This window comes from Balaenoptera musculus, chromosome 12, assembly GCF_009873245.2.
Source record: "Balaenoptera musculus isolate JJ_BM4_2016_0621 chromosome 12, mBalMus1.pri.v3, whole genome shotgun sequence".
NCBI classification, from domain to species: Eukaryota; Metazoa; Chordata; class Mammalia; order Artiodactyla; family Balaenopteridae; genus Balaenoptera; species Balaenoptera musculus.
The window spans coordinates 95,360-119,438 of NC_045796.1; the positions used below are offsets into that span (position 1 = coordinate 95,360).

General features: G+C 44.0%; 2 gene segments (V, D, J or C); both read right to left on the bottom strand.

Moving 5' to 3' along the window:
* Window positions 1-2,081: 2,081 nt before the first annotated feature.
* LOC118905418 lies at window positions 2,082-4,889 on the bottom strand. The segment is given in 3 exon segments: window positions 2,082-2,216; window positions 4,415-4,722; window positions 4,807-4,889. Coding segments are annotated over 3 exon segments (510 nt in total).
* Window positions 4,890-6,286: 1,397 nt separating this feature from the next.
* LOC118905419 lies at window positions 6,287-19,599 on the bottom strand. The segment is given in 4 exon segments: window positions 6,287-6,315; window positions 11,587-11,589; window positions 19,115-19,432; window positions 19,517-19,599. Coding segments are annotated over 4 exon segments (417 nt in total).
* Between the last annotated feature and the right edge of the window lie 4,480 nt (window positions 19,600-24,079).

Genomic DNA, 24,079 nt, shown 5'->3' on the forward strand with positions numbered 1-24,079 from the left:
GGTCTGAAGGTGAGTTACAGAGGTAGTTGCAGACGTGTGTGGGTATACGTGGGGTAGTGCACACAGATATATTTCCAAGGTCTGTTGCTTATAGGGTCTCGAGTCAATGCCCCCAGTAGACAGGACACCAGCATTAGTATCCTAATACCCACTCTTCTGGTTGCTAATACTATTCTCCAGAAAGGGATCCACAACTCATCTGAGGCATGGCTAATTCTAGGGCCGGAGAAGAGAATACCTATGATTATCCTGCAGATTCTTGTAGCCCCGGAAAGTAAGGAAGTGTTCACACAAATGAACGGGGGCCCTTCAAGGGGAAACAGGAGACAATCTGAAAGAGCTCCCCATGGCTGACAAGCTGTAACAATTACAGGAGCATAGAAGATGCCTTCGTATATAACCTTCACACAAAGTATGAAACAAATAACTTGATTCATACTTATATAAAGAGATTGAATAAATATATCTAATGCAGAAGGTAGGATAAATCTCCCTCAAGGAATAACTTCAGGTAACTCATCATGGTCATCCTCCCTTCAAGAAGGTGGACTTAACCCTCCATCCATGAATGTGGCCTGGTGTAAGGAAGTGACAGAAAATATGGGTATCCTTGAGTTTCATGATGAATTTTTAGGTATAATATCCCCAAAATCATTCACAAAATAAATTTGTAATTTTTCTGTATGCATTAAAAATTGTGTCCTGAAAATAACAAGAGAAACAACAAAAATAACTTCACTGATAAGGGAATTAAAGCACAGACCTGGAGAATGTGCTTTATAATATCATATTTATAAAGGGCTTGTATCATGAATATACAGCAAATTCACAGCTCAACAACAGCAACAAAAAATGAAAATAATGAACACTGTGCCAGTGATCTGAAGATACTTCCGCAAAGAAGAGATAAAAGGTTTTAAGAGCATTCTTCATTAAGGAAATATAAAATAACACGATGATGAGATACTGCTGCTCACTTATTACAACAGTTACAGCACAAAATAATAAGAAATTCAAATATTGGGGATGATGTAGAGTGAAAGGCCCTTCCTCCGCTTGCTGCAAGGAACGCCAATGGCAGCCAATTGGAATATATTCGTCGATTTCTTAGAGAGAAAAGCAGACACTCATCATGGGATTGAGGAGTGAGCTTGAAAAGTATTTACAAAAATTGTTTCAATATTTATGTTGATGCAAATAACTTCAAACGGGTGCTTGTATCATCTTTACACATTTGAGCCTTTACCACTCCTTAAAAATGGGTTATTTAGTCAGTTTTTATGGTTATTTTCCATATGATTAGGATATACCTGTTTCTATTCCCTTTTATCTGTCTCTCTAGTTTATGTAATTATCTGTTATCAATCTCCACACTAGATAACAAGGTACAGGCAACACAGCCCACATGTTACAGCCCAACCTGTGTCCCAACATTTCAAAATGTCTTCTGGGGAGAGGACTGGAGAGATTTTCAGGATGAGAGGAATTGGAAATCCATCTGATGGTGGAAAGCAGATATAAAGTTCAACAGCAAAAATTATTTATGTCATTAAACGATTAAAAACTTGACAACTAATAACAGAAAGTAGTGACCTAATCTTCAAATAAAGGTCTCATGAAGAAATAAATCTGTGCAGCTCATCCAAAGATAGATGGAGAAAGACAGACAAGCCTGACTCCATGAAAAAAGTCTCAAGTTTAGATAGAGACAAGAAAGTTCCCTGGAATCACTGTGGATGAGGCTTCCAGGGGCGGCAATGATACAGTGGAGAAACCACAGCTTCTGAGAGAAAACCCCTCCATGCCATCCTCTGCACCTGCCCTGAAATTGGTCCTCTTGTGTTCTGATGACCCTGAGCGCCCCCTGGTGGTTGGAGCGGCCCCTGCAGGGAGGGTTGTGTCTGGACTCACCCTGACTTCTCACTGAGCCTCCTGGGACAGTAACACAGGGCTGTGTCCTAGGGCATCACGGAGCTGAGCTGCAGGGAAAACTGAATTTGTGAGGTTTCTCTGGAGGTGGAGAGTCATGTTTGGAGAGACAGGTTGTATGCGGTGCTATTCCCAGAACCAAAGCACCGCAGTCACCCCAGCCCTTTCCCTGGGGGCTGAGGGATCCAGTCCCAGCAATCAGCACTGTTTGTGATGGAGAATCCAGAGACTGAGCAGGTGAGGGAGAGTGTCTTCAATAGTCCTGGGCCCGATTCCTGCACCAGCACCTGGGACAGGACACCGGGGGAAGGAGAAACCATGAGACACCCACTTCGCAGATGTCACCCCATAATTCCACCTTCCTCAGACCCAGGAGATGCTCACAGCTGAGAGATGCCAGCAAGAGGAGGAGTGACCAGAAGGTTTTCATGTTCATTTTGATTAATGCTTTGACTTTCAGAGAGTTACGTCAGTGAAGATGAGAACCCTGACTCTGAGTAGCACAGGTGCTGTGTTTTCCCCTTGAGCCTGGGTGTGATGTGCAGGTGGGAAGCATTTTTCCATATAAAGATGGTCATGGCTGGTCCTTGTCTAGGGCTCTGGAGGAGGGTGCTGGCTGAGATCCAGGGTGCACAGAGCTTCATGTCACCTCTGAAGAATGGGTGATGTTTCTTTTCCAATATGATACTTACATTTCCATATATGTCTATCTGCGTCTATATTGTAGGTGTATTAGTTGGCTAGTGTGGCCATTATAGAATAACAGACTGGGTGGATTAAACAACAGAAATGTATTCCTCTCAGGCCTGGAGGCTAGAAGTCTAAGGTCACGGTGTCAGCAGGTTTGGGTCCTTCTCAGGCATTTCTCCTTTGCTTGCAGAAGGATCTCTTCTCACTGAATTCTCAGATGGTCTTTTCTCTGTGTGTCTGTGTGCATCCCTGGTTTACTTGTATGTTCATTATTACTCTTCTTAAGTGTGACAAAGACCCTTGACCACCCCTTAGCCAACAGGCTCCTTGTAATGCTCTTCTCAGCTAGTCTTGACCTGTGGGCCTCTGTGTTTATATTTGCATGGCCAGGTTTTGTCAAGACCCCTGTTAAGTGAGAATAATGAAAATCTCCCAGCCTTGAACTCTGATCGCCCTCAGTGTTTGATCAAATCCATCAAACCTCCTATCACACACACGGTATGTGATCACCCTGGTCTCCCTTCAGCAAGAATCCTTGTGAGTCTAAGTAACCGGAAGCCCCTTAGCCTGTATTTCTTCTGTTAATTATTTCCAGTCCAGTCCACCCCACCCTCTTCTTGGCCATAAGCCCCCACTTGCCCTGCTGTATTTGGAATTAAGCCAAGCTTCCAAGGCTGCATCCCATATGCAGCAGCGAGTTTTGTCTTCATGTTTTTGATGAGCTTTGTATTGGAAACATGAGTATCATTTTCACCACCCATGGCCATATAACTCATGATTGAATGAAGCTGATCTCTCATGTATATTTTCCCTAAGTCCACTCACAGCCATTTGTACATAGGGACACTAGACTGTTCTTCAGTCCGAGGCCTGTGACTACCTTAAACATTCACCAAGAATCCCAGAAATGTGAAAAGCATGGCACTAATTTGACCCCAGAAAGTGCTCAATTACATGACGGGAGTTGAAACAAGAAAAGAGAGCATCACCTTGACTGACCTCAGCAGGGAATGTGTGTGTGTGTGTGTGTGTGTGTGTGTTGGGTGAGTCAAACAACCGGCCACATTGTTACTGTCCGTGTATGAGCACAAAATGACAGTGTTTATTTTGGGGTGCTCATAACAGCTAGACGTATGTGAATTTGCAGATATGGAATCTGTGAATAGTGAGGATCATTGCATGTGCAGTATTGGAGCACTCTGGCATCAGAGTCTATAACACTGCCTGCTGCAGAATTCAAAATGTTTGTGCAGGTTGCTGAATGCAGAAGGGTGTGTCTCTTTCTTCCACATGTACAAAAATAAAACAACAATTAATACTGTTTAAAATTCTCATGTGCATTCTCAGGATATTTAGAAGTTTCACGAACTTCAGGCTCAAAGTGAACCTTATGGAGAGCCGCAGGTTTGGTTTGAGCTCCGTTGAGAAAAAGATAAGTAAAGAAATGAAAAACAACCTTAATTCTTGAATATTATATGTGTGTGTGCATATGAATAAATATATATACACAACTATAATAAAAATAAAAATTAAGCAAATATGTACATGCACACAAAATTTTCTAGACACAACATAATCCGCAACAATGAAACATTAGGATACAGAACAGGGTCCCTGGTGGAGCTCCTGGGCAGGAAGAGGAAAGCAGAGGTTCTAACAAGAATTGCCTCCCAGCCCCTCTCTGCACCTGCTGCAGGCCTCAGCCCTGTACTTTGTGGGTCCTGATCGCCCCCTGGTGGTTACGGGCCTCCGTGCAGGGAGGTTTGTGTCTGGGCTCACACTGACTTCCCCTCACTGTGTTGCTTGCACAGTAATACACGGCGGTGTCTTCAGTTGTCAGGCTGCTCAGTGATAAATAGACTTGGCTCTTGGAGGTGTCCCTGGTGATGCTGAGCCGGGACTTCAGAGTTGGGTTATAATATGCGCTTCCACCACTGCATATTGCACCAACATACTCCAGCCCCTTTCCTGGAGCCTGTCGGACCCAGCCTACACCATAACTGGTTAATGAGAATCCGGAGACAGTGCAGGTGAGGGAGAGGGTCTGGGAGGGCTTCACCAGGCTGGGTCCCGACTCCTGCAGCTGCCCCTGGGACAGGACACCTGTGGACAGAGAGAACCACGGTGACTCATGGGCTCAGATGCAGCTTCCCCGTGTGTTCATGGCTGAATCCCTGAGACACTCACCTCTGGGAGCTGCCACCAGAAAGAGGAAGAACCACAGTGGATTCATCTTCTTGCAGATGAGATTCATCAAGCCCAGAAAATGTCTTCAAGCATGAGGAGAAACCCGTATTTAAGTGAACTGGTACTTTGTTTTTACCTTGTGGTCTAAGGGGATATTTGCATATAGGAGGGACCTTTTTATAAAAAGCAGCAAGTAGTGAAGGGAGGTCCCTGTACTTGGGGCTCCCCCTGTGAGCAGGGTGCTGACTGTGCCCTCAGAGAACTCAGCCCCCACCTGGGGTCCCCCTCCTGAAGCCTGGGGGACTCTTTGCCCAGGAATGAAATGATGCTGAAGGGCTAGTCAGGAAATCAGATGTGCTCTAGGATTAATGGCAGATTTGGGGAATAGACTTTAATCGCACGGATGTATATATTTCACATAAATTCCCATCAGACATTCAGGGTCCTCCAAGTTGTCTGAAACAAACTAGTATTTTTTGCCCTTTCTGCATTATCTCATGTTTATTTCCTGGATATGCAAGTATTTGAGAGAAATCATACATGTAATAATCACATTGAATTCAGACAAAGTTAGGTAAAATTTAATGTTAATCATAATTCAAACGGACTTCGTGTTTCCCTTAACTAGGGTGAACATTTCTTCACCTGAAACAGTTTAAATATGATCAAGAGTTGCTCTGGAGGTGGATTTATTCATAACAACTAAACACACAGCGTATTTTGTGGACAAGGCAGTCATTCTTGCTGAGATGGTCATGGTTCCTAGCACTGCTGACCTGGCCAGTAGCCTGCCCTGCCTTTTTCCTGTGCACAACTGAGTGTCTGCACGAACACCGTGAGCTTCAGGGCTCCTTCCTTAAGGGTGGACATTGAGGAATCCCCATGGCTACCAAGGACTAAGAACAGACAGCTACGGGAGTCTCCTCAGGACTCCAATATGCTGGGCAGGTGACCTGGTCACAGTGCACAGACTCACTCCTTCTAGAAGTGTTCCTTTCTAACTCTGTCACTGCCAGTGACATTGGAGCTCAGGGAACACAGTTCCCACCGCAATGGGTTAGAGAACACGCATGATTCTTGGAAGTAAACCTTCACAGTGAATGGCTTTCAGAGTATGAGGGTGTCATGGTCAGAGGAAAGCCCCCACCTCAGCAAGCAGTTTCCTTTGAAAAGTCCACCTGAGAGCAGCTTTCCCGAGTCCCTGGGTCAGTGAGTCCTGGAACTGTGCCTGAGGTCATATAAGTAAGTGGTGCTGGAGAGCAGAGCACAGCTCCATCCCATCTCACTGTGGGCACTGAGGATGTGGCCTCACCATCTACATTTCAGTCTGCAAGGATGTAAATCGGGGATCACGGTGGTAATGCTATGTCTGAAATTTATAGTGGGTGTGCCAGGGGTGTTGAATGTTGTCATCAGTGATGTTATCTCTCCTGGGAACCAGAAGGACCAATGTGAGTTCCTATCTCTGACTGACACGATTTTACATGTAGCACTGGCTCCACTCCTGCCCTGCGAGGTCACACCTGTCAGCTCTCCGTCAGCCCAGTGATCTCACATGTACACTGACTGATGTCGAGGCTGTTGTCTATGAGAAGATATTTACTCCATACTATTTCATGAACAGAGTACTATACTTCTTCTCGCTTTTCCAATAACATTTGCAGAGTAAATTAAATACTAAGGAATCTGCCTGCTTGAATGTCCTTAATAGGAGAGCCAACCAAAGTAATATGGGCAAGAATCAGAGGAGAAGTCTGGACCCTACTGTCAGGACCTGAAAATTGAGCTGATACGCTGTGGTGTAGGGGAGCGGAAGGGATGGCATCTAAAACCTAGAATCAGGTGAGCCCATTATTCACCAGGTGGAAGAAGGGCCTGCGTTTGTACAGATGCCCCAGCATCTGGCCTGCCCTTCTCGAGCTGGTGGATTAGAGGAGATCCATCCATATTCATGTCAACATAGAAGGATATATAAAAGGTGTCTTTATGTTTCAGTAGTTGGGGATGTGTTGTTAGGGTCTATTTAACCGTAGGAAAAATATGTTAGGTCAACAGGAGTATAAAAATGTTATTTTTCCGTTGTGGAGATAATTGGAGGCCATTATGTGTGGAGACCAGATCATATAATAATGCTGGAGGGAATATCCATTAGAGATGACCAATGGGTGATGGTAAAAAGAAGTGGTGAGATTTAAGTCATATTGCTTTGCAGGTTACCAGTGATGGTCCTAGCAAGAGGGCCTGAACATTGTGATCGGAGGGAGAAGGACCGATGATGGTGGGCTTCATGGTGACCACGTGGACAGGGCCTTCTGATGGTCTCTGTGTTTTCCCTTATAAAATCTTGAGAGTATAAGCTCAGAAGGAGGTGTGGACTTCAGGAACATTGAGACCAGATGGTTTAGGTCATTTTGTATCTTTGTTGGAATCACTGAGCAAAGAAGAAGCAGGAACTACACTTGGAAATCAACAGTGTCCTCGTGTGATATTAGATTTGTTGCCTTAGATGTTACTGAATGTAGAGAGATTCGCTGTCTTCACATTTCATCTTCTAGGTCCACTTGGAATCCAGTTTCAAATGTGAGGGATGTAGATGAAACATTTATTATGAAGCAACGTGGTAGCTAAATTTTAAGAGGTATAATTCAAAATTATGCAAATGTGTTACTGAAATTGTAATTGTCAAACTCTTCTCTGGGACAACATAAATTTAAATTAATAATAATAATTCAAGGTATTGATTTTGGTTTGAACCGTGGCTAAATCAATTGAATCATTCATGTAACTATCATTCATAAACTCCGATCCATCACGGGTAAAATGTAGAGTTAGAAAACGGTCATTCTAACTGATGAAATCTCACTCTCTCCTCAAGGATCTGTGTCTCTGCGCACGTGCAACACAGTTCTTAGCAGCAAGACAGGAAGGAGGGTATGTTGGTACATTTCTATTTTTCCGGAAGTGCATCTCTGAAGAAGTCCCCCCTCTGTTTACCCATTGCATCCTTGTAGTATCTGAAAGAGGCCTTTGAGTGTACTGTGACATGTTCACACATAATGTTCCCATGGCTTAGGAAGTGAACGTTTAGCACCAGTTTTCATTGTAATAGAAACACAACAAGTAATAACTGAGAAGCATAAAAAATACATTTAAAATATACCCAAAGGCATGCTAGAGATTGGCAGAAAATATTTGCAAAAGACATATCTAGTATATCTGATTGTTATCTAATATGTACCAAGAAGTCTTAAACTCAACAATAAGAAAGAAACAAAAGTATTAAAAAATGGGCTAAAATCCTTAACAGACACCTGACCAGAAAGACAGAGTTTGCAAATAAGGCTATGGGAGAACTTATAGCACAGTGAAATGCCAATCAGAACAAGGACATATCCCTGAAAGCTTACAATAGTGGATCAAGTCAGGACTCAGAACCTTAAACACTGGGAGGATGTGGAGCGGCAGGGGGTCCATTCACTGCTGGTGGGGACGCAAAACAGGATGCACCCTGGGAGCTATTCTGGAGGCTTCTTGCAAAACTAAACATACTCTTATCTGTGTTTCAGCAACAGTGCTCTTTTGTATGTACCTGAAAGACAATAAGACTTTAGTCCAGAGAAAACCCTGCACACGATGCATACTTAGCTTTATTCATATTTGCCAAAATTTGGAAAGGACCAAGATGTCCTTTCCTAGGGAATGACTAATAAACTGTGTACATCCAGACAATGGACACTGAAATGTCACACTGATTTGGAAGAAATATTGAAGGGTGAGATGGAAATGCAAAGAAGAGATGCCAGAAGAACACAACTGGCAAGGTGATATCAGGAGTGTGAAAGTGGCCCGTGAGGACTGAGGGTCCTAAGAGGTTGTACAGAGTGAGGCTGAAGAGAAGACAACTTGGATTTGTCAGGAGGGAAATCTCCTCCTCTGCCCCTCTTGAGTTCCTGAGGCTGGGCTGATAATAAAACTAACAAAGACAGATTAACAGGAGAAAAGAAAAAAATTGTAACCATAGGCATGGACGTGCCATAGGAATGGACCCAGAAGTGACCAAAGCAGGCAGCGTTTATATTTTTAGACCAAGATCCAATATTTGTGAGGAATTGGTAGAAGGAGGAAATGTATGCTTTTGGTGTGCAAGTAGTGAAGAACCTAAGCAGAGTTTGGGCTGGCATATTCATTAAAGAAGGAACAAGGTTTGTTCATAGAGACTTCCAGGCCTGAATTCCCCATCTCTGGTGATAAGTGTGTCCCTGTGTAATGGAAAGCAGGGTCCGGCTGTTCGGTGCTGAAAAGCCAATAAAGAGGCAAAGTTTGTAGAAAGGAGAGTTTGCTTTATTTTGGTTCCCTGCAACCGCGGGTGGGGGACAGAGTTCTCTCCAAAGGCCACCCTCCACTGAGAATCTGTGGGAAAGGGCTTTTATAAGCGGAAAGCGCGGTATACAGGCAGAAACAGCAGAGTCAACGCTGGCAGTCGTCTTGAAATTTGTCACGTGGGAGTCTGATCAGCCTCATCTTGATTGTTTTAAGTAGAGTTAATCTTCAGTTCCAGGGTCACTTCGTTCCCATTTCTCTGAGGCCAGTTCTTGGAATTGTGGCAGCTTATGTCATGGCTACGGTCTGGTCATCATGCAGTTAACTTGTTCCTCCTGGTGGGAGTTTCAGTATCTACAAGACAGCTCACGGGAGATGGACAAGAATATTATCTATAGCCCTTGAGGAGGAAATAAAGGTCCTTGATTTGCTTAATGGCTAAACTATTATTATTTCATTTTGTTGGACAGTTTTCGTTTCTTTCTAGATTTTCTCAGTTCTCTGATTAAACTTACTCTTAGGCTAAATTTTTTGCCCAGAAAAAGGCAGGTGGAGGGCATGGGGTAAAGGACCATTTCACTTCCACCTCCAGGTACAGGGAGAGCACCTTTCACATGGGAGGTTTATTTCTTGCCTCAGGGTGACAGGGAGGAAGGTCAGAATGTCTCTCTGCATTGGCTCTGTCTTAAGTCACTTTGAGGCATAATTTGGGGTGGCCTACCCTGAGGCCCAACACTCAGGGCCTCTTTTATTATTTTGTTTCTACATATGCACACCAAGCATGTGATGTAGGTGTCGGTTTACTTGAATCTTGGAGATGGGAAGCTAAACTGCAGCCTGGAATTGGCAGGTGATGTGCTGGAGAGCACACATCAAGACACAGTGAGACCTCCTGTCGAGGCCTGGGCTTCTCCACCCTGGACCTGGCCGCCCCTGCAAAGGTTCCTGGACAGAGGTGGGTCTGCGTGTGAGGCTGCAGGGCTCTTCGTGGGATGAGAACCTGTGTGATTTTCCTGCATTTTAGTGTTCACCAAAGATGCTGTGGTGAAGAAAGGAGAATAGATTTGTTTTCAGCAGCTTCTGAAAATTCATGTTATTATCCACCTGACTATAAACTTTCCCTACCGACTACATATGTGTCTAATGGTAATAGCTTTGCAATGAATATTTTACATAAAATAAACTGCACAGTAGAAGAGGATGCAGGTATTATCTAAGCGTATATGGATTCTATTGGACCTGGAAGCAAGGAGCACATGTAGAAACACCCCTACACATGTTCCCTCTAACTGGCATCATTCCCAGTAACCCAGTGAGGATCTGGTGCTGCTCAGCTCATTTATATTTCTCAGGCAAGAGGTTAGTAGGAAAGTCAAGAGGCACGATCCTGGCAGGGACAGCTGGTGTACCAGTTGGGCTGGGCTGAGCTATCATAATGAGGGAGGAAGAATATGTTCAACTTTCTCTACATCCACTGGGATAGTTTTGAAACAGGTCAATTTAGACAAGATTTAGACAAAGGAAAACCTGAGTATCTAACTTTGAGTCTCTGCCTTTCATATATGACATTTTTTCCCCCTATTTCGAAAATACTTTCTAATTGGGAGCCTGAATGTGTATGTAAAGAACCATGGATGAGTACAGAGAGGTTCCCTAGGGAAAACTGCTATATGGAGAGGAAACCCCAGACCCTGTCAGGAAAGCAGCCCGTAACTACCATCTGCACCTGCTCCCGGGGCTGAAACACACAGTTGTATGTCCTGAGTGCCCCCTGCATCCCCCTCCTGTCTGCCTGCAAGGAGGTGTGTGTCTGGGTTCACACTGACTTCCCCTCACTGTGTAAATTTCACACAGTAATACACGGCCGTGTCCTCAGATCTCAGGCTGTTCATGTGCAGATACAGCATGTTCTTGGAGTTGTCTCTGGAGATGGTGAATCGGCCCTGCACAGAGTCTGCAGAGTATGTGCTACCTTCACTACAAATACCTGAGGCCCAGTCCAGCACCTTCCCTGGAACCTGCGGACCGACCGAGCTCATGGCATAGCTACTGAAGGTGAATCCAGACGCTGCACAAGAGAGTCTCAGAGACCCCCCTGGCTGCACCAGGTCTCCCCCAGACTCCACCAGCTGCACCTCACACTGGACACCTGCAAACACAGAGACATCCTGGTCAGGAGACTGTCACACATCCACTGATTTCCTCATTCATATCCATTCACATCCTCAGTATCTCTTGCTCTCCATGAATTACCTTGTAAAAAGCAACAAGGACAACCCAGCTCAGCCCAAACTCCATGGTGAGTGTTCTGTCCTGAACCCTGAATGGGAGCACCTGGGAATCCCGGGCTGGAGCTGCTCTCCGAGAGGTGCAAGGCCAGGGCTGGGGCTGCTTTATATCCACAGAGGAAGAACCCGATTTGCATGACCTTCTAGTATATAAGTGGCTCTGTCATTGAACGTCCTCAGAAAGGGCAGGGTGTCAGAGCTGGTGTGAGAGTCTTGGATTTTGTGGTGTTGATAGCATTTGGGAAATATAACTTTCATTATGTGATTCTTCCAGAGTAAACACTTAGGACACATATGTCATTTTATATATGCACACACATCCTGTGATGTAGCTGTCATTGTTACCCTCATATTAGAGGTGTAAACTACACCCAGAGGGATAGAGTGTTTGTGGAGTGTCCAAGGATAAACATGGGGTGACCGTTAGATCCAGCATCTGCACCTGTGCTCTGGGCCAGGCTGCTGCCTTGAACCTACTCCAGGACAGAGTTGGACTTGCCGGGTGAGGTTTGCAGATCCTCCTCCTGTAAAGAGATCATTATGACTTTGCTCTCTTGTAGTCTTTACCTAAAATATATGGAGAGGGTCAGGGTTCATGAGAAGTATTTTCAAGAGTCTCTTATGTTTCACTATCTTTCCTTCACTCCTTCCCTCCCAAGTCGTGCATTTCTTTGTTTGTAATTACTTTAATGAGGTTCTTGACATATAATAAAGCGCACAAACTCAGAATGAACACTCTGATAAATACTGATGTAGGCATCATCATTGTCAGGAGAGAACAGATCAATTCCTCTCATTATTTTCAGTAGTTTCTGGGTTTCCTCCTTCCTGTCCCTTCTTATCTTCCATCCTGTCCCCACATAACCATTGATCTTCCTTTGTTACTTCAGGTTACTTTTCATTTTCTAGAATTTATAAAAGTGGGATCATATTATATGTATTTTTATTGTTATGGCTTATTTTACTCAGGACAAATAGTTGTGAACACTATCATGTTTTTGTGTGTATCAAGAATTCTTGGTTTTAATAACAGGTGGCATTTAAAGAATGAGCATAGCATGATTGGCTTATTTGTTAAGCTGATGTGTGATATTGGAATTGTTTCCAGTTTCTGGGTGTCACAATAAAGCTCATACTCGTCTTGGAGATGTAGAGAGATGAGAAGCTGAGAAAATGCTTCGTATTTAATGTTTTTAAAACCACCTCAAAATGGGACAAGTGGCATATTATCAAAATCTCACCAATATATCAGATAATTATAGAAATAAAACAGCAGCAAATTTAAATCTTGGCGAGAGAAAAATGCTCACAGAATAACAAAGAATAAGAATATTAATCCTGACATAGGCTGCTGAATGGAATAAAAACTACTACAAGATTAAACTAGAAATGCATGCCTTGAGGTCGAGTGTGGTTAAGGTGTAATAGTGTCCCAATGTCTCCTAACTGACTACCTCACCACTGTCAGCCTGGTCCTGCTAAAGTGTGAATCAGATGGTGTTACCTCTCTATTCACACAGGTGTGTCTTCCTACCTGGGACAGCCCAGGATTCCTGCCTGAGCTCTTAGGTCCTCCTGTATCATGGGGAGGAGGACTTTGGCTCTGGACTTGGATCTGCACTGTGTCATAGCATCTCCACTTACAGTGTGATCTTTGTCTCCTCATCCAATCCAACTGTGCTATATATTTACCACATATGAAATGCTGAAATAGGATCGCACGCGAAAATGAATAACAATGTTTCAGGTGTTGACTGACGCACAGAACGCTGCCACAACTCTTGACAGTTTACACTGACAGCAGCTCTATATTTTGTTCACCGTCTCTGCTTTGGGAGGGCCTGGAGGAGCAGCTCACCCTACCCCATGCAGGGTCACTGTGACAGGCTCAAGTTCAGCCGCAGCATCTGCTCCCGTGATGCACACGCACGTGTAAGGGAGGGTGACCCTGACTGTAGGCTGGGGGCTCAGCCAGGTCTGAGGGCTGGACCTGGTGTCCATCTCGTGTGGACATTGCTTGGGCTCTGACTTCCTTTCAGCAAGAGGACTGGGACAGCTGAGTGGTCTCCGCATCAGAGCCCTTCCTCAGGGCAACCACTTACACACCTAGACAGAGCTTAATATAAGATGCCAGAAGTCATGCTCCTTATATTTACCTAACTGACTTGAAACTCATAGCTCCATAATAGACTTCCCATGAATTATCGTAGTATATTCATTTAGTATTGAGATAAAGTGGAAGCAACAAATACATTCTTCCATAAATTAGTAGATAAACAATGCGTGATGTATCCATGCTGTGGAATTGTATTCAGCAATTGAAATATTAAACTATTATACCATGAAAGGACATGAGGGAATCCTAAATGCATATTGCTAATTAAAAAATCGGTCTGAAAACGTTCAATTTCACCTATTTCCCATTTCGGAAAAGGCAAGTCTATTTATAAAGAAAGCAGATGAGCATTTAGCAGGAATTTCGGAGAAGGTCTTTGACAAGTGAAACGTGGACAATATTTAAGGATCGTGAAATTCTTCTCTATGAAATTGCAGTGGTGGAAACATTGCACTATGAACTTGTCAAAATATATAAAGTAATAGCAGAAAGAGTGAACCTTATTGAATATAAATATAGATTTCATTTATAAGTTAGAGACTCAAAGATGGAACGATGCACACTTCATAGATCATACCTAATATTATAGTGAATCTATGAATTAACATGTCTGAAGAAGGTGGGAAATTAGGTTTTGACCTAAGTGACTTTGGAAATGAGTGGGGTCTGAAGGCTAAGTTGTAAGCCACTGCACATAAGCACTAGAGCCTGGTGGATAATGGTATTTCCATCAGGAGTCAGGCTAAGAATTGTGTTACTACTGTGCCTGTGGAATTGAACAATTAGTAGCTGGATGGCATCGGTGGAGCCAGGCTTCTCACTGTTGGATGGAAAGTAACAGACAAGCAAGGGGGAAACGGTGGATTTACCCATGTGATATTGCACTAGGATTGGAGACGTAAGCATGATCTCACATTTACCTTAACATAGGTCAGAAGGTGAGATACAGAGATAGTTGCAGACGTGTTTGTGTATATGTGGGGTAGTGCACAGAGATATATTTCCAAGGTCTGTTAGCTTATAGGGTCTCGAGGCAATGACCCCAGTAGAGAGGACACCAGCATTAGTATCCTAATACACACTCTTCTGGTTGCTAATACTATTCTCCAGAAAAGGATCCACAACTCATCTGAGGCATAGCTAATTCTAGGGCCAGAGTAGAGAATACGCATGATTATACTGCAGATTCTTGTAGCCCCAGAAAGTAAGGAAGTGTTCACACAAATGGATGGGGGCCCTTCAAGGGGATACAGGAGAGAATCTGAAAGAGCTCCTCATGGCTGACAAGCGGTAACAATTACATGAGCAAAGAAAATGCCTTAGTATATAACCTTCACACAAAGTATGAAACAAATATCTTGATATTTACCTATATAGAGATTGAATAAATATATCTAATGCAGAAGGTAGGATAAATCTCCCTCAAGGAATAACTTCAGGTAACTCATCATGGTCATCCTCCCTTCAAGAAGGTGGAGTTAACCCTCCATCCCTGAATGTGGCCTGGCGTAGGGATGTGGCAGAAACTATGGGTGTCCTTGAGTTTCATGATGAATTTTGAGGTATAATATCCTAAACTTCATTCATAAAATAAATTTGTAATTTTCTGTATCTATTAAAAATTCTGTCCTGAAAACAACAACAGCAACAGCAGCAATAGCTTCACCGATAAGGGAATTAAAGCACAGACTTGGAGAATGTGCTTTCTAATATCATATTTATAAAGGACTTGTATCATGAATATACAGCAAATTCACAGCTCAACCACAGCAACAAAAAATGAAAGTAATGAACACTGTGCCAGTGATCTGAAGATACTTCCAGAAAGAAGAGATAAAAGGTTTTAACAAGATTCTTCATTAAGGATACATAAAATAACACGACGATGAGATACTGCTAGTCACTTATTACAACAGTTAAAGCACAAAATAATAAGAAATTCAAATATTGGGGATGCTGTAGAGCGAAAGGCCCCTCATCCGCTTGCTGGAAGGAAAGCCAATGGCAGCCAATTGGAATATATTCGTCGATTTCTTAGAGAGAAAACCAGACACTCACCATGGGATTGAGGAGTGAGCTTGAAAAGCATTTACAAAAATTGTTTGAATATTTATGTTGATACGAATAACTTCATAAGGGTGCTTGCTTCATCCTTACACATTTGAGCCTTTACCACTCCCTAAAAATGGGTTATGTAGTCAGTTTTTATGGTTATTTTCCATATGATTAGGATATACCTTTTTCTGTTCCCTTTTATCTATCTCTCTAGTTTACCTAATTATCTATTATAAATGTCCACACTAGATAACAAGGTACAGGCAACACAGCCCACATGTTACAGCCCAACCTGTGTCCCGACATTTCAAAATGTCCTCTGGGGAGAGAATGACTCCAGTGCTATAGGGACATCAATTTCTCAATATAAATATGATTCATATTATTCAAGTGAAAGGCATTGTATCAAACAGGACTGGGGAGATTTTCAGGATGAGAGGAATTGGAAATCCATCTGACGGTGGAAAGCAGATTTAAAGTTCAACAGTAAAAATTATTTATGTCATTAAACGATTAAAACCTTGACAACTAATAACAGAAAGTAGTCACCTAATCTTCAAATAAACGTCTCATGAAGAAATATTTCTGTGCGGCTTGTCCATAGATAGATGGGGAAAGACAGACAAGCCTGACTCCATGAAAAAAGTCTCAAGTTTAGAGACAAGAAAGTTCCCTGGAATCATTGTTTGTTAGTTGCGGCATGCGAACTCTTAGTTGTGACATGCATGCAGGATTTTTTTTCCTGACCAGGGATTGAACCCGGGCCCCCTGCATTGGGAGCTCAGAGACTTACCACCCACTGGACCACCAGGGAAGTCTCTCCCTGGAATCATTACGGAGGGAGCCTGCAGGGCGGCAATGATGCAGCAGAGAAACCACAGCTTCTGAGAGTAAACCCGTCCATGACATCTGCGCCTGCCCTGAAATTGGTCCTCTTGTTTCCGGATGAACCCGAGCGCCCCCTCGTGGTTGGAGAGGTCCCTGCAGGGAGGGTCGTATCTGGACTCACCCTGACTTCTCACTGCATCTCCTGGGACAGTAACACAGGGCTGTGTCCTAGGGCATCACGGAGCTGAGCTGCAGGGAAAACTGAATTTGTGAGGTTTCTCTGGAGGTGGAGAGTCATGTTTGGAGAGACAGGTTGTATGCTGTGCTATTCCCAGAACCAAAGCACCCCAGTCACCACAGCCCTTTCTCTGGGGGCTGAGGGATCCAGTCCCAGCAGTCAGCACCGTTTGTGATGGAGAATCCAGAGACTGAGCAGGTGAGGGAGAGGGTCTTCGATAGTCCTGGGCCCGATTCCTGCACCAGCACCTGGGACAGGACACCAGGGGAAGGAGAAACCATGAGACACCCACTTCGCATATGTCACCATATAATTCCACCTTCCTCAGACCCAGGAGATGCTCAAGCTCAGAGATGCCAGGAAGAGGAGGAATGACCAGAAGGTTTTCATGTTCATTTTGATTAATGCTTTGACTTTCAGAGAGTTACATCAGTGAAGATGAGAACCCTGACTCTGAGTAGCACAGGTACTGTGTTTTCCCCTTGAGCCAGGGTTTGATGTGCAGGTGGGAAGCATGTTTCCATATAAAGATGGTCACGGCTGGTCCTTGTCTAGGGTGCTGGAGGAGGGTGCTGGCTGAGAGCCAGGGTGGACACAGCTTCATGTCACCTCTGAAGAATGGGTGATGTTTGTTTTCCAATATGATACTTACATTTCCATATATGCCTATCTGCGTCTATATTGTAGGTGTATTAGTTGGCTAGTGTGGCCATTATAGAATAACAGACTGGGTGGATTAAACAACAGAAATGTATTCCTCTCAGGCCTGGAGGCTAGAAGTCTAAGGTCACGGTGTCAGCAGGTTTGGGTCCTTCTCAGGCGTTTCTCCTTTGCTTGCAAATGGATTTCTTCTCACTGAATCCTCAGATGGTCTTTTCTCTGTGTGTCTGTGTGCATCCCTGGTTTACTGGTATGTTCATTATTACTCTTCTTAAGTGTGACAAAGACCCTTGACCACCCCTTAGCCAACAGGCTCCTTGTAATGCTCTTCTCAGCTAGTCTTGACCTGTGGGCTTCTGTGTTTATATTTGCATGGCCAGGTTTTGTTAAGACCCCTGTTAAGTGAGAAAAATGAAAATCTCCCACCCTTGAACTCTGATCGCCCTCAGTATTTGATCAAATCCATCAAACCTCCTATCACCCACATGGTATCTGATCACCCTGGTCTCCCTTCAGCAAGAATCCTTGTGAGTCTAAGTAACCGGAAGCCCCTTAGCCTGTATTTCTTCTGTTAATTATTTCCAGTCCAGTCCACCCCACCCTCTTCTTGGCCATAAGCCTCCACTTGCCCTGCTGTATTTGGAATTAAGCCAAGCTTCCAAGGCTGCATTCCATATGCAGCAGCGAGTTTTGTCTTTTGGTTTTGGATGAGATTTATATTGGAAACATGAGTATCATTTTCACCACCTATGGCCATATAACTCATGCCTGAATGAAGCTGATCTCTCATGTATATTTTCCCTAAGACCAGTCACAGCCATTGGTGCATAGGGACACTAGACTGTTCTTCAACCCTATGCCTGTGACTACCTTAAACAATCACCGAGAATCCCAGAAATGTGAAAAGCATGGCACTAATTTGACCCCAGAAAGTGCTCAATTACATGACGGGAGTTGAAAAAAGAAAAGAGAGCATCACCTTGACTGACCTCAGCAGGGAATGTGTGTGTGTGTGTGTGTGTGTGTGTGTGTATGTGTGTGTGTGTGTGTATGTGTGTGTTAGGTGATGCAAACCATCGGCCACATTGTTACTGTCCATGAATGAGCACAAAATGACAGTGTTTATTTTGGGGTGCTCATAACAGCTAGAAGTAGGTGAATTTGCAGATATGGAATCTGTGAATAGTGAGGATCATTGCATGTGCAGTATTGGAGCACTCTGGCATCAGAGTCTATAACACTGCCTGCTGCAGAATTCAAACTGTTTGTGCAGGTTGCTGAATGCAGGAGGGTGTGTCTCTTCCTTCCACATGTACAAAAACAAAACAACAATTAATACTGTTTAAAATTCTCATGTGCATTCTCAGGATATTTAGAAGTTTCACGAACTTCAGGCTCAAATTGAACATGATGGTGAGCCGCAGGGTTGTTTTGAGCTCCTTTGAGAAAAAGATAAATAAAGAAATGAAAAACAACCTTAATTCTTGAGCATTATATGTGTGTGTGCATGTGAATATATATATACACAACTATAATAAAAATAAAAATTAAGCAAATAGGTACATGCCCACAAAACTTTCTAGACACAACATAATCCACAACAATGAAACATTAGTATACAGAACAGGGTCTCTGGTGGAGCTCCTGGGCAGGAAGAGGAAAGCAGAGGTTCTAACAAGAATTGCCTCCCAGCCCCTCTCTGCACCTGCTGCAGGCCTCAGCCCTGTATTTGTTGGGTCCTGAGCGCCCCCTGGTCGGTACGGGCCTCCGTGCAGGGAGGTTTGTGTCTGGGCTCACACTGACTTCCCCTCACTGTGTCTTTCGCACAGTAATACACGGCGGTGTCTTCAGTTGTCAGGCTGCTCAGTGATAAATATACTTGGCTCTTGGAGGTGTCCCTGGTGATGCTGAGCCTGGACTTAAGAGTTGAGTTATAGACTGTGCTTCCACTATAATCCATCACACCAACCATCTCCAGTCCCTTTCCTGGAGGCTGTCTGACCCAGGATACACCAGAGCCAGTTAATGAGAATCCGGAGACAGTGCAGGTGAGGGAGAGGGTCTGTGAGGGCTTCACCAGGCTTGGTCCCGACTCCTGCAGCTGCACCTGTGACAGGACGCCTGTGGACACACAGAAGCACGTTGACTCATGGGCTCAGAAGCAGCTTCCCCGTGTGTTCATGGCTGAATCCCTGAGACACTCACCTCTGGGAGCTGACACCAGAAAGAGGAAGAACCACAGTGGATTCATCTTCTTGCAGATGAGATTCATCAAGCCCAGAAAATGTCTTCAAGCATGAGGAGAAACCCGTATTTAAGTGAACTGGTACTTTGTTTTTACCTTGTGGTCTAAGGGGATATTTGCATATAGGAGGGACCTTTTTATAAAAAGCATCAAGTAGTGAAGGGAGGTCCCTGTACCTGGGGCTCCCCCTGTGAGCACGGTGCTGACTGTGCCCTCAGAGAACTCAGCCCCCACCTGGGGTCCCCCTCCTGAAGCCTGGGGGACCCTTTGTCCAGGAATGAAATGATGCTGAAGGGCTAGTCAGGAAATCAGCTGTGCTCAAGGATTAATGGCAGATTTGGGAATAGACTTTAATCCCATGGATGTATATATTTCACATAAATACCCATGAAACATTCAGGGTCTTCCAGGTTGTCAGACTCAGACTCTTGTTTTTTCCTTTCTGCATTACCTCATGTATATTTCCTGGATATGCAAGTATTTGAGACAACCACACATGTAATAATCACATTGAATTCAGACAGAGTTAGGTAAAATTTAATGTTTACCAAAATTCACAAAGGACTTCGTGTTTCCCTTAACTTGGGTGAACATTTCTTCACTTGAAACAGTTTAAATATTATCAAGAGTTGCTCTGGAGGTGGATTTATTCATAACAACTAAACACACAGTGTATTTTTGGACAAGGTAGTCATTCTTGCTGAGATGGTCATGGTTCTCAGCACTGCTGACTTGGCCAGTAGCCTGCCCTGCCTTTTTCCTGTGCACAAGTGAGTGTCTGCACAAACACCGTGAGCTTCAGGGCTCCTTCCTTGAGGGTGGACATTGAGGAATCCCCATGGCTACCAAGGACTAAGAACAGACCGCTACGGGAGGCTCCTCAGGACTCCAATATGCTGGGCAGGTGACCTGGTCACAGTGCACAGACTCACTCCTTCTAGAAGTGTTCATTTCTAACTCTGTCACTGCCAGTGACATTGGAGCTCAGGGAACACAGTTCCCACTGCACTCGGTGAGAGAACACGCATGATTCTTGGAAGTAAACCTTCACATTGAATGGCTTGCAGTGTATGAGGGCGTCATGGTCAGAGGAAAGCTCCCACCTCAGGAAGCAGGTTCCCTTGAAAAGTCCACGTGAGAGCAGCTTTCCCGAGTCCCTGGGTCAGTGGGTCTTGGAACTGTGCCTGAGGTCATATAAGTAAGTGGTGCTGGAGAGCAGAGCACAGCTCCATCCCATCTCACTGTGGGCAGTGAGGATGTGGCCTCACCATCTGCATTTCAGTCTGCAAGGATGTAAATTATGGATCGCGATGGTAATGGTCTGTCTGAAATTTATTGTGGGTTTGCCAGGGGTGTTGAATATTGTCATCAGTGTCATCAGTGGTGTTATCTCTCCTGGGAACCAGAAAAGACCAATGTGACTCCCCATCTCTGACGGACACCCTTGTACGTGTAGCACTGGGTCCACTCCTGCCCTGAGATGTCACACTTGGGGGTCTGGGGCAAGTCACCTCTCCCTCAGCCCAGTGATCTCACCTGTACACTGACTGATGTCGTGCCTGCTTTCTGTGAGAAGATATTTCCTCCATACTCTTTCCTGAACAGAGTCTTATTTTGCTTCTATCATTTCAATAATATTTGTAGAGTTAATTAAATAATAAAGAATCTGCCTGCCCAAGTGTAGATAATAGGAGAGTCAACTAAAACAGGATGGGCAAGAATCAGAGGACAAGTCTGGACCCTCTGGTCTGGACCTGAAAAGTGAGCCGAGATGCTGTGGGACAGGGGAGGGGAAGGGATGGCATCCAACACGTAGAACCAGGTGAGGCCATTATTCGCCAGGTGGGAGCAGGGACTTCATCTGAAGAGATGCACTAGCATCTGACCTGGCCTTCATGGCTGGTGGACTGGAGGAGACCCATACAAATTCATGTTCACATAGAAGGAAATATAACAGGTGTCTTTATGTTTCAGTGCATGGGGATGGGTTGTTAGGGTCTATTTAACCCTAGGAATAAAATGTTATGTCACCAGCACCAATAAAAGTTATTTTTTCCTTTGTGGAGATTATTGAAGACAATTATACCTGGAGACCAGATCATATTATAATGCTGGAGGGAATATCCATTAGAGATGCCCAAGGAGGATGGTAAAAAGAAGTGGTGAGATTTAAGTCATATTTTTTGCAGGCTACTAGTCATGGTCACACCAAGAGGTCCCAACCAGTGTGATGGGAGTGAGAAGGACAGATGGTGGTGGGCTTCATCATGACCACATGGACAGGTCCATCTGATGGCCTCTGTATTTCCCTTTATACACACTGGAGAGCACAAACTCACAATGGGGTATGGACTTCATGAGAGTTGAGGCCAGATGGCTGAGGACATTTAAGTTCTTTGCTGGAATCATTGAGAAAAGAAGAACCAGGAACTGTACATGGAAAACATCAGTGTGCCGGGTGATATTAGATTATTGGCCTTATATGTTACTGAATAGACAACGATTCACTGTCCTCACATTTCATCCTATAGTTCCACTTGGGATCCAGTTTTAGTCATGAGGGATCCAGCTGAAACTTATTTATAATGAAACTAAATGGTGCCTAAATTTTAAGAGGCATAAGTCAAAGCTATGGAAATGTGTTATTGACATTTTAATTGTCAATCTCTGCACTGGGGCAAAAGAAATTAAACCTAATAATAATAATTTAGAGAACCACTGATTTCGTTTTCAGCCATTGCTACATCCACAGAATAATTCAAATAACAATCATTCACAGCTTGAGATCCATCTCTGGTAAAAGTTAGGGTTAGCATAGGACAGGGAGATCAGCTCGATGCTTTGCGACGACCTAGACTGGTGGGATAGGGGGATGAGTGAGAGGCTCAAGAGGGAGGGGATATGGGGACATGTGTATGCATGTGGCTGATTCACTTTGTTGCACAACGGAAAATAACACAGCATTGTGAAGCAATTATACTCCAATAAGGATGTATTTTTAAAAAAGTTAGGATTAGAAAATCGTATTTTAAAAAATTTAAAAATTTATTTATTTGGCTATATTGGGTCTTCTTTGCTGCGTGCAGGCTTTCTCTAGTTGCGGCAAGCGGGGGCTACTCTTCGTTGCAGTATGCGGGCTTCTAAATGTGGTGGCCTCTCTTGTTGTGGAGCACGGGTTCTAGGCGCTCAGGCTTCAGTAGTTGTGGTACGTTGGCTCAGTAGTTGTGGCTCACGGGCTCTAGAGCGCAGGCTCAGTAGTTGTGGAGCATGAGCTTAGTTGCTCCGTGGCATGTGGGGTCTTCCCAGATCAGGGCTCGAACCTGTGTCCCCTGCATTGGCAGGTGGATACTTAACCACTGAGCTAGCAAGGAAGTCCCAGAAAATGGTGTTTCCAATAGATGAAATCTCACTCTCTCATGGAGGTTCTGTGTCTCTGTGGACATGCAGCAGAGTTCTCATCAGCAAGACAGGGAGGAAGTTTGTTGGGGCATTTCAGTTTATCCAGAAGAGCATCTCTGGAGAAATCCATCCTCCATTTACCTACTTCATCCTTGTATGTAAAAGAGGTCTTTGAGTTCACTCTCACATGTTTATGCATGAAGTTCCCCAAAGTTTAGGCAGTGAAAGTTCACTTAACTTCACTTTTCACTGAAGTAGAAACACGTAATAATTGAGAAGCATGAAAAAGTCACATACATTTAAATTTCCCCAAAGACAAGCCACAGATTAGAAGAAAGTATTTGCAAAAGACATATACAGTATATCTGATTGTTATCTAAAATATGCAAAGTAGTCAATCTCAACTATAAGAAACAAGCAGACTATTAAATAATGGGGGCTTCCCTGGTGGTGAAGTGGTTAAGAATCCGCCTGCCAATGCAAGTGACAGGGGTTTGAGCCCTGGTCCAGGAAGATCCCTCATGCCGTGGAGCAACTAAGCCCATGCACCACAATTATTGAGCCTGCGCTCTAGAGCCTGCAAGCCACAACTACTGAGCCTGCGTTCTGCAACTACTGAAGCCCGTGCACCTAGAGCCTGTGCTCCGCAACAAGAGAAGCCACCGCAATGAGAAGCCTGCACACTGCAACAAAGAGTAGCCCCTGCTTGCCGCAAGTAGAGAAAGCTCGTGTACAGCAACGAAGACCCAACACAGCCAAAAATAAAATATATAAAATAAATAAATCTATTTTTAAAAAATGGGCAAAATTCTTTAACGGACACCTCACCAAAAAGACATACAGATTGCAAATAAAGCTATGGGAGAACATATGTCACAGGGAAATGCAAATTAAAACAACAAGGGTAGTTCCTGGCAAATGTACTAAAGTGGCCCGAATCAGGACACTGAAACCCTCAAGCACTGTGGAGTAGCAGGAGGCCCATTCACTGCTGGTGGGGATGCAAAATGGGATGGAGCTTGGGAGACGTTTTGGTGGCCTCTTACAAAATTAAACATACTCTTATCTCATGTTTCGGCAATAGTGCTCCTTTGTATGTGTCTGAAAGAGAATAACACTTATGT